Source organism: Mus caroli, chromosome 19 (genome assembly GCF_900094665.2).
Source record: "Mus caroli chromosome 19, CAROLI_EIJ_v1.1, whole genome shotgun sequence".
NCBI lineage: Eukaryota > Metazoa > Chordata > Mammalia > Rodentia > Muridae > Mus > Mus caroli.
The window spans coordinates 57,257,845-57,269,387 of NC_034588.1; the positions used below are offsets into that span (position 1 = coordinate 57,257,845).

At 40.4% G+C, this 11,543-nt stretch overlaps 1 protein-coding gene across 3 annotated transcripts in view; it reads left to right on the forward strand.

Annotated features, from left to right (window-relative positions):
• Positions 1–11,231, forward strand: part of Fam45a (family with sequence similarity 45 member A) — a 21,686-nt gene extending 10,455 nt beyond the window's left edge. For all 3 annotated transcript variants that reach the window (XM_029472599.1, XM_021151665.2, XM_029472598.1), the window contains 5 exons: positions 789–900; positions 4,488–4,588; positions 6,423–6,530; positions 7,756–7,850; positions 9,830–11,231. In XM_029472599.1, the coding sequence (XP_029328459.1) occupies positions 789–900; positions 4,488–4,588; positions 6,423–6,530; positions 7,756–7,850; positions 9,830–10,006 (593 nt within the window). In that variant the 3' untranslated portion in view covers positions 10,007–11,231. The remainder of the gene's footprint in view (positions 1–788; positions 901–4,487; positions 4,589–6,422; positions 6,531–7,755; positions 7,851–9,829) is intronic.
• Positions 11,232–11,543: the final 312 nt, after the last annotated feature.

Below are 11,543 nucleotides of genomic sequence, written 5' to 3' on the forward strand. Positions count from 1 at the left end.
AATTTTGTTTTTGTTTTGTTTTTTTGTTTTGGTTATTTGAGACAGGGTTTTTCTGTATAGCCCTGGCTGTCCTGGAACTCACTCTGTAGACCAGGCTAGCCTCGAACTCAGAAATCCACCTGCCTCTGCCTCCCAAGTGCTGGGATTAAAGGTGTGGGCCACCACTGCCCAGCAAAGAAAACATATTTTGTAACAATCTTTTCCATGTTGTATCTTTTGTAGAAATGTTCTTTTAGCTAAATTCATGGCTCACAGTCTCCACTGACTTGCATAGTTTTATTTTCTCACATCCTAGTCATTAGCTCGTCCTTCTAGAGAACTCCAGCCTCGGGCACAGTCTTTAATCCTAGAGATAAATCACAGATCATGGGGGCCCTCTGAAGGTGGAGCTGCCCTCCTCACGTGCTTTAGCACTGCTCTCCGTTTGCTTCTGTAGTGGTTCCTGAGCATTGGGTTAAGGTTGGGTGTTCTCCAAGTCGTGTTTATTACACTAAAAACGTTGGTTCTCCTTTGTATTGTTTGTTGCACTTCTCTGGGAGCCTGGTTTCATCTGTCTGTCCAGCACAGAATCCCTGTGGGGCATTGCTGGCAACTGTGATACAGATCCTGGTAAACATGCATGAGTAAACAAGCCCATCCACCAAATGAAGTATGTCTACACTTAAACGCATTTGCCTAAATGTAGCTGGTTTATTTAGAATAATTTTGTATTTATATGACAAGAATTCTATTTATTGAAAACTTTATGCCATTATGTATTTAATGTAATGTTATCCTTTTATTTTAAGACATTGTATCTCAATTTGGAATGGAAACTGTTATCTTACACACAGCATTGATGCTGAAAAAACGAATTGTTGTCTATCACCCCAAAATAGAAGCTGTCCAGGAGTTCACCAGGTACCATCATTAATTATTAAAAAGTGTAAGCTTTCCTAACAGTTGGAGACACTAGATGCTACTGTGTGCTATGTTCTGTTACATGCTAGATAAAAATAATATGGGTTAGTCTGAGTAAAATACCATTTTTGTCATTTACTTTAGAGCTAATAGTTCAGGATCACTGAGTTCGGAAAGATTCTTTTTTTCTTTCTTTTTTAAAATTTACCTATTTTATGTATATGAGTACACTTTCGCTGTCCTCAGACACACCAGAAGAGGGCACCTGATCCCATTACAGATGGTTGTAAGATACCATGTGATTGCTAGGAATTGAAATCAGGACCTTTGTAAGAGTTGTCAATGCTCTTAACTGCCGAGCCATCTCTCCAGCCCTGGAAAGATTCTTATTTAACTTTGGAAATAGGGCACTTGGAAGGCAGAGGCTGCTCTCGGGAGACAGAGGCAGGCGGATCCCTGAGTTTGAGGCCATCCTGTCTACAGGGTGAATTCCATGACAGCCAGGACTACACAAAGAAACCTTGTCTTGAAAAACAAAAAAACAAAACAAAACCACCAAAAAATGGAAAAGACGAGAAGAGAAAAGAAAAGAGGCCTGTAGATGTACATAGATAGACCAGAGCATCTAAGGGGAGAAAAGGCTCTACTTAACATTTGTTTGGTGTATATGTTTATGTATGTGGGTTGGGTGCTTGGAGTGGTGTGTGCACAGATTCCTAAAGGAATATTGGGGGCTGGAGGGATGGTTTAGTTTTTGAGAGCACCAGCTGTTCTTCCAGGGGGCCTGAGTTCAATTCCCAGCAACCACATGGTGGCTTACAACCATCTATGAGTTCTGATGCCCTATTCTGGCAGATAGAGCACTTATATACATAAAATAAATAAATCTTAAAACCAAAAACCTAAAGGAATGCTGACTACAACTATTTCTTTAGCAGATACAATGAGTTCGCAAACTTTTGTTTGAAAGAAAATGACAGGACTAGAGAGATGGCTCAGTGATTAAGAGCACTGGCTGCTCTTCCAGAGGTCCTGAGTTCATTTCTCAGCAACCACATGGTGGCTCACAACCATCTATGAGGGGATCTGATGCCCTTTTCTGGCATGTGGGCGTGTATGCAGCAGAGCACTCATACATTAAATATGTTTGAAAAAAAAGAAAGAAGAAAGAGAATGCCAGCTTGAGGCTGGAGAAATGGGATTAGTGGTTAAGAGCACTGGCTGTTCTTCTAGCAGACCTGAGTTTGAGTCCCAGTACCCACATAGTGGCTATCAACTATCTGTAACTCATTGGGCACCAGGCACACACTTGTGTTGCACAGAAATGAACTCAGACAGAACACCTGTACACATAAAATTAAGTGAATTAAAATTAAATGTGTTTATGTGTGTAGTGCGTAGTACATATATATTTTAGGCTTGTGAACCATGTTGTTTCTGTGCCAGTTTCTCAGCTGCCTGGCACAACATGTATGTGAGTTAACATGGCTGTATCAGTAAAACTTTATTTTTAAAGATAGACACCTAATTTATGAGGCCTCATTTGCAATTTTAAATAAATTGTTTCTTTGGTTTAGTTTTACCTCTCATTGTTAGTGATAGGTGGGGTTTGGTGAGTGGAATTTATATTTGTTAATCTAATTCATTCTTAAATCCTTTTTAGCTTTTTTTTTTTTTTTTTNTNTGTAAGTACACTGTAGCTGTCTTCAGACACTCCAGAAGAGGGAGTCAGATCTCGTTACGGATGGTTGTGAGCCACCATGTGGTTGCTGGGATTTGAACTCTGGACCTTCGGAAGAGCAGTCGGGTGCTCTTACCTGCTGAGCCATCTCACCAGCCCTTAAATCCTTTTTAAAAGCAAAAAGAATTGGCATTTTTCTTGGGCTTATTAAATGGGAATAAATAGGACACCTTATATTATTAATCTTATGATAAAAAAATGGAAGGAAGTAGTATTCTTATGTTTTATGAAAGAGAAAAATGAGGCAGAGGTTAAGTGGTGAGATTATGAAAAGGGGAAAAGGCTCTATAGGTCAAAAGTCCTGGGTTAAAATCATGGCATGTCAACTTGTTAGCTCTGTGGCCACATAAAAGATACTGGCAGTTCTGAGCCTCCATTTTATCTGTAAAACAAGGATTGTAATACAAAGTTGATGAACTTGTTTTCAATACTGGGAATAATTTATGTGATGTGCTTTTTACAAGTGCCTCTGTCCCTATACACCTGCTTTAAAATTATCACCTTTGGGCTCTTTGTCCTGTCTGAGGTGAGAAGGCCAGCATTTCCACCTGTTCCCTCTGTGTTTGGCTTTACCTCATCACTTTCCTGCCTACATCATTCTTCTTAAACTGGAGTATCTATGGCTTGTTTCTGAGGTGTTTCCTGAAGCCCCACATGAGTTCCTCACACCTTCCTGCATCACTTATTTTTGTTTATTAATTTTAAATGTATGCGTGGTTTGCCTATACATATGTCTGTGCACAAAGTGTGTACCTAATTGCTGCAGAGGCCATTGAAGAGGGTATTGGATGTACTGGGATTGGAGTTATACATGGATTGTGAGCCCCTAATGGGTACCGGGAATTAAACCTTGGTTCTCTGGAAGAACAGCCAGTACTCTTAACTGCTGAGCTATCTCTCCAGCCCCCTGCTACAAGTATTTCTGTTTACACCTGTGTTGTCTAAAACAAACAACACATTTTGGAAGTTTGGCTAGAATTGTAAATATAAATAGGAGACTTCAGAAAACTGTCTTGCTGGAACTAATTTGGACCCCAAACATGTTTCTAGTAGTTGGCAAGCTGTATTTGAAAGAAAACTTGAGGATCATCACTCTGTGTAGGTCTTTGGAAACTTCACTGTCTTAGTTAGAATTTTACTGCTGTGAACAGACACCATGACCAAGGCAGCTCTTATAAAGGACAACATTTAATTGGGGCTGGCTTACAGGTTCAGAGGTTCAGTCCATTATCATCAAGGTGAGAGCATGGCAGCCTCCAAGGCAGGCATGGTACAGAAGGAACTGAGAGTTCCACATCTTCATCTGAAGGCTGCTAGTAGTATACTGGCTTCCAGGCAGCTAGTACTAGGGCCCTCTTAAAGCCCACTCCCACAGTGACACATCTACTCCAACAAGGCCACACCTCCTAATAGTGCCACTCCCTGGGCCAAGCACATACAAGTCATCACATTCACCTTGAGTTTTTTTGTAGCCAAATTGTTCTAAACGGTAATTTAAAATGTGGCCTTCTCTGGGTTGGTGGCATATATCTGTAATCCTAGCACTTTGGAGGCTATGCCAGGTGGATTGTCATGAGTTTGGGGCCAGCCTGGGCTACATAGTGAGTTCTTAGCCAGCCAGGGTACAATACCTTGTCTCAAAACACACACATACTTAGACGGACATACATCCAGGCATTGCTTTATTGTCAAGTCCAGAGAGACATTAGTACATTTAAGGTTTGGTTTCTCTTTGTTTCTGACTAGCCATCCACAGAACTTTACCCTGGAAGTTTTCTCTTGAGAGGAGCAAGCAAATGTCCAAGGCCAGCAACTGTATAACTGAGTTTTTGCCTTTCTTCCTTAGGACTCTGCCTGCCCTGGTGTGGCATCGACAGGATTGGACCATCCTGCATTCTTACATGCACCTTCATGCTGAAGAGCTGGAAGGCCTACAGATGTGCACAGGTATAGGAAAACATCCAGGGGAGGAAAGATTCTGCTTATGTTGATTGGTGTATGTATTTGTGCTGGTGGTGTGTGTACATATTGGTAAAATGAATAATAAAACTTTTTTTTGGCAACTACAGTGACTTTTTTCCCCACTTAAAAGTTGTGGTAAAATGCACAAAATTATATCATTTTAACTTTTTTTTTTCCTGATATTAGAAATTGAACCCAGGGCTTCAGGCATGCTAAGCAAAGTCACTGCCACTGAACTATTCCTAGCCCTAAGTTAATCAATTAATTTGATTAGATTTAGATTTTATTTTGAGCCTTTCCATGGTTTTTCTCAAAATCATAGTCATTAAAATTATTATTATGCATATATGATAATAAGATACAAGAATAATTTAATATTTTATTACTTATAGCTACAGGAATACTAATTTTCTACAGACTTTAAAAAAATTTTTTTTAAAGATTTATTTATTATAAGTACACTGTAGCTGTCTTCAGAAGACTCCAGAAGAGGACGCCAGATCTCATTATGGATGGTTGTGAGCCACCATGTGGTTGCTGGGATTTGACCTTCAGAAGAGCAGCCAGTGCTCTTAACCCCCGAGCCATCTCTGAACTCAGGACCTTTGGAAGAGCAGTCAGTGCTTTAACTGCTGAGCCATCTCTCTAGCCTGACCATTCACTTTTTTGTGCTGAGAGCTGAATATACTGAACCATTTAAATATAATCTAGCTCCTGTTGCCATTTTTTATATGAATAATCACCTGGATCCAGGTCACCTGGATCCAGGGCATTCATTGAATAATTTCATTTTCAGTAGTCAGTGCCCACCTCGTTATGCTTCACATTTGTCTTGTGGTTTATTGTGGTTTTCAGTAGCAGGTTTTGCTTTTGTTGCTAATGTCTTTGCTTCCTTTACTTGAGAATGTAAAACGTTAGCAGTGGTAAATTAGTCCCCAAGAATAAAACAAAACAGTGCTAAGGGTGTGGCTGAGATTCAAGCACTTGTCTAGTGTGTCTGAGGGCCCCAGCTCAGTAACCAGCACTGTAAAACATCAAAATCCTCATGTTCTTATAATTAACTTGCTCTCTGAAATAACCAGTATGTGGGAAACCATTTCCCTAAACAGCACCAAGTCTGCTGACTCTGTTCGCAGTTATCTGATAGCACTGAGGGATGACCCTTGTGTCATCCTGACAGCCAAGGTAACCCTAACCCTAACCCTTGGGACAAAGATCTGAAACAAAGACAATGGTTGAGTCCATGTTGCTTTCTGACTTTTTTTGTTTTTAAACCAGAGTTGGATTTTTTATAAAAAGATATTTCAATATGTTTTGTACATGGGGATTAAGAGAAAAAGAGAACACTCAAATAAACACACAAGAGAGCATGGGTGCAGACCCTCCCCTGAGACAGAGTTTATCTGTGTAGCTTTGGCTGTCCTAGAATTTACTCTGTAGACCAGGCTGACCTCAAACTGCCGTGAGTGCTTGAACTAAATGTATGCACCCCCCTCCCCCCCACTGGGATGGGCTTTTTAAAGAGTTACCTACTTTCTGACATTCTTGACCTAAATAGCACTGACTGAAAAGTAAATGCTTTACTTTTTTTTTTTTTTGCCTGTTCATTGACATTGAACTTAAATTTTAGAACATTTTGATCCATGTGTAGTCGGCATCTGACCAACATATAGCAACTGCTGAGTGCCACTGATGTAGCTGATGTCCCTGAGTGATAGGAAACCGTGAAGGACGCAGCCAGTGAACTGTCAGTCTCCTTCTGAGACCTTCACCACATGATTTCTTCCTGCTCCAGTAATTTGATCAATTTGCAATGCAGGCTACATTGCTGGCTTTGTAGAACTGGAGGTGAGCAACAGACCAGACCTCTATGACGTGTTTGTGAACCTGGCAGATAGTGAGATCGCCATCGCTCCACTTGCAAAAGGTGACTTTTCTACTTTATTCTGACTCTCCTGTTTTATTCTCTGTTCCAGTATTGACATGAAGTGCAAGCCAAGCAGCTGTATGCTTTGTGCCTCCTCGCTCCCTAAAGCCAGTATTTGAGAGCCTGCTTGGCATCTGTTGGAGCTGGAGGAATTTCTCAGTGTCCAGAAAATATGATTAAAACCTGTAGGCCTACATGTGTTAGAAAGCCAAGTGGCATTGCTGTTCATAACTTTGGTGTGATCTCTTACCAGTTCCCAAATGTGGGAGCAGCTGAATGCTGACTGTTAGGGCCCTGTGTTAAAGTCTGATGCCGTGTGGGTTTTATCTAGCAACTTCAAATGAGAAAAAACAGAACTGTTCTCTTTGTTACTTGTTTTAAAATTTTGAACATGGCCATATTCATGTGGAAAAATGAAAGTAGAACCCAATCATAGGAAATATTACCTCTCATAACGCTAAAGTGATTTAAAAAAAAAAAAAAAAGGACATGGCCAGAGGCAGGAAGGATGGCACTGCCTGCTTTCTGCTGTGATCTGCAGAACACCTTTATTCCAGTCAGCACCATCTGAATAGTGTCCCTGGAAGTGAAACACATAACTTTCTGTTTATCGTCCTGACAGCAGGAGCACCATCTGTAATTGATGTGACCCAGTGGGTTTCCTTTGCATATTTCCAAGGATCTGAATATGCTGTATGCTCTGGTGGCACCCAAGGGCCTGTACAGGAAGCTCTTGTTTCACAACATTTGTGTCAGAAAATGCACTTAATTTTTGTGACAGTCTGTCTTCGTAGTCCTAGTTGTACTAGAGATCATTATGTAGACCAAACTGGCCTACAACTCATAGAGACGAGCCTTCCTCTACCTTCAGAATGCTAGAATTAAAAGCATGTGTCACTTAGATTCTCAACTGTAAAGATTTGGACAAGACAATCAAGTTTTTCCTGCAAGTCCCAGCTCACTTGTAGTTAGGGTTTTTTTTCCCATTGTTTATCAGGCAGATGTGAAGGGGAATCTGGTTTGGCGTTGATGAGCATACCTTCCATCTTGCTGTTACAGTTGGGTTGTGAATAAAATGGAAACTTGGAGGGTTATCTGCTGCCTTTTGAAAAGTTCTTTAGTATAGTCTTTCATCTTTTCAGAGGAATGGCTTGGGTTTGTTTTGTTTTGTTTTTATAATGTAATTTTCTAAGTCTTCATACAACATTCTTTCTACTTTGATCAGAGGCCATGACGATGGGCAAACTGCATAAAGAGATTGGTCAACTAATTGTGCAATCTGCAGAAGACCCAGAGAAATCAGACAGCCAGGTTATACAGGTAACCCTTGATCTGCCTTATGAAGCATCCTTCAGCCGCCTCATGGTTAACTCTCAGGGCACCACAGCAGAGTAAAGTGTCAGGTCACAGGCCAGCTAGCATTAGTGTTTATAGTGGCCAAGATGGTGGTGGATGGGGTTTGTGGGGTAAGTCATTACAGGGGCTAGTACTGAAGCCAACTGCAGTAGTGAGAATTGTAACCTTTGAGGGCCACTAGTGCATTTCATCTTGCTACAAGAATCTTCATGGAGGAACAAATAGTGAAACAGTAACTTTCTAATCAAGTCTTCACTTTTGAAATCTGAAGAACCAGCTCCTCTAGGGAGGTCAGCCTGTTAAGTTAACAGAGTGTCCATATGCACTAGTTTGGCAGCCTGTCCTCTGCCCTCACCAGCCTAGGAGGGCAAATGGCTTTTTTATTTCCTGAGTTTTTCCAAAGCCCCTTTCCTGACCTGAGGCTACTGTAGTCACTTCACTGCTCTTTTGCCTGTTCCTAACTCTCTACTGAGGAATACACTCCCAGTCTGGGCTCTGCCCATTTAGATCCATCTCAAAGCCTAGGCTCATCTTCATCTATGCAACCTATACAACCATTCCAGCATCTATGAGAAGTAGGGCTCTACTGGCTCACGAGGTCACACCTGACACATTTCTTCCTGAATCTATCTGTTCAGTGTTCCTGTTGCCATGGCCAATGTAGATTCAATGTGAGAAAAATCCTGCCCTCATGGAACCTGCTTTTTAATTTAATTTAATTCTTGCAATGAGTAGCGATTAATGTGGAGACTCAAACTGATCAAAGTGCTGAGAATAAGAGTGCTCAACCCTGAGTGGACATCTGTATCACCACCCTATAAGATACAGAGATCACACAGAATCATGGAAGAGAGGGAGGAAAGAAGAGCCAGAGGATAGAAAGGAGAGCCGTGAAATGCTGTCATGGCTGTTGCACTCATGAACTTGAAACAGCTGTGATTATACATACAAGTCAATCGCAAAGTGGTAGGTACATGATTGTATGTAAAAAGTACCAGAGTAGGTAAATTAAGAGGAAGAAGTAGGATGCAGGTCATCAGGGTTCTGCAAGAAGAAAGGAGTGGACAGTTTCTGGGTACTCAGTGCCTGTTGTCATGATGAAAACCTAGAAATAGCATGACATAGCAGCTGTACTTTTTCTTTTTATTGTATGTGTGCATATATTATGTTTATGTGTATGTGCATGTGAGTACATGTCACTGCATGCATGGAAGTGGGCAACTTTCAGGAATTTAATTCTCTCCTTCCACCATGTGGGTCTCAGATCCAACTTAAAATTGTCAGGCTTGGGACCTAGCTTTTTTACCTGGGCTTTTGGTTCCTTTTATTTCTTCTTCAAAACATTGTTTCTTTGTATCTGTAGTTCTGGCTATCCTCAAACTCAGGGATCTGCCTGTCACTTGTCTCCTGAGTGCTGGGATTAAAAGTCACCATGCTTAGCTTTTCTTTTGAAACAGGTTCACTATGTACCCCTGGCTGCCTGGAACTCACTGTACAGACCAGATTGACCTTGAACACATCTACCTGCCTCTACCTCCCAAGGGATCAAATTCATGTGCCACCATGCCTGGCCTCCACAATGATTACTCATAGTATCAATGCATATGCTTTAAAATGACTAAAATGATTGTAAACAGATCTGTGACATTGATTTCCTAAGTTATTTTGATTTAAGAATTTATGTGATATGGACATAGTGGTGAATGACTTTAACCCCGAGTCTTGGGAGGTTGAGGCAGGCAGATGTCTTGAGTTTGAGGCCAGCCTGGTCTACAGAGTGAGTTCCAGGACAGCCAGAGAAACCCTGTCTTAGGAAAAAGGAAAAACAAACAAACAAACAAACAAAAAATGAAGTTAGTCTAATAGGAGAACCCTAGGAAATAACTATTCATATTCTTAGATACTGATACTAACATACTGTGTATTTACCTGTTCTCTTAAAGGATATTGCCCTAAAAACAAAAGAAATCTTCACCCACCTGGCACCATTCTCAGAAGTGTCTGATGATGGGGGAAAAGTCATCCTCAATGTTGAGGCACTGAAGCAGCAGCGATTTCCTCCCGCAACAGAAAACTTCCTGTATCATCTAGCAGCAGCTGAACAAATGCTGAAGGTCTGACTGTTCTCAACATCTTGCTGCGACCCCTACAGAACTTCCCTTTTATTCCTAGTACCCATTGGCATTATACACTATTGGAATTATAGGAATGTTCTATTTTTAATGACTTATTTCCAAATAGTGAGATCTTAGGTGAGAGCACATAAAAACAATTGCGATTTTTCTCCCTGCCAATTTGATCCAGTGCTGGACAGTGTTTTAATTTTAATTACTGTCCTAATGGTAGGAGCCACACAGATCAGCACATGCTAGCCTTCATTGTTCATTCCTATTTAGTCTCACTGTAGCCATAAACTTAATGGTTTATTTTCAGAAAGCTGCCTCAAAGTTTGCTTTTTATTCTTCTAGAAAAAAACTTGAATTCCTCATGAGAAACTATACTTTTTGAGCCTAACTGCTATGTTTTCTGCAGAATTGTCTAGAAGGTCATTCAAGAGATACTACAGTTGCACTTTCTTGTGGAAAAAAAAATGTTTTTGGGCCTTTGAAACTTTTCCTATATTATGTGGGTTATTCGTAGACTTTTATACTTGAGTAGACAAATCCAACAACCCTTCTACTGCCCTAGATATAAGCATTTAACAAACATCCACCATTAGTACTCTTGGACTAATTGCTGCTAGCAGTGTCTTTGGAAAAGAGGCCAGTCCCCAACAAAGAAACCCCTTTTAAATGTAAACATGTATAAGAAAAAATACCTTTACTGTTTTTATTTGCAGTGTTGGAGCTAGAACCTGGGGCCTTGCATATGCAAGGCATTGCTTTCCCACTAAACTAACCCCCAGCCATAATGCTTTCATATATTGGTAAAGGAACATGAGAATCAAATTGCCAAGGCCAAAACTAGACAGTGTCTTCAAGTGACTGCAGTAAAGGAATTTGGCCACATCATCAGGACACTGTTATTAGCCTCTCTTAATTTGAGATCTTAAAATTACCAAATAAGCACAAATGTCTCAATTATGCATGCCTTATGTCTACTCACATTAACTATGAAAGGCCACCTTTCTTCAGTATAGTTGCAGAGCATTCAAACCTTACCAGGAAACATATTTGCAAAAATGTTATCTAAGTTGGGTATTTTTTTTTAAATCTTATTGTTAGACATTTAAGTAAAAATAAAAAAATACTTCCTCTTGTCCTTGGGTGAAAACAGGGAGGACTTGACATACGTTGTTTACTGGAGCTAACAACTAATGATTAAATTTGCACTTTATAAAAAGAACTACTTGATGTCTTTTCATTTTCTCCCTTATCTCGCAGTATTGTTAACATTACAAACTTATGATGCAATAGAAACATTTTGATAAAGCTTTAAGTAGTAGTAAGGTAGTCTTCCATGTGGAGACTTTGCTCATCTTATGGTTTCTTGATTTATGTGTATGAGTATTTTGCCTCCATGTATGTACAGGCACCACTGTATATCTAGTGCTCATGGCAGTCAGAAGGCACTAGCTTTCTTGGGGCTGGAATTACAGATGGTTATGAACCACTATGTGGGTGCCAGGAACTAAACCTGAGTTCTCTGCAAGAATAA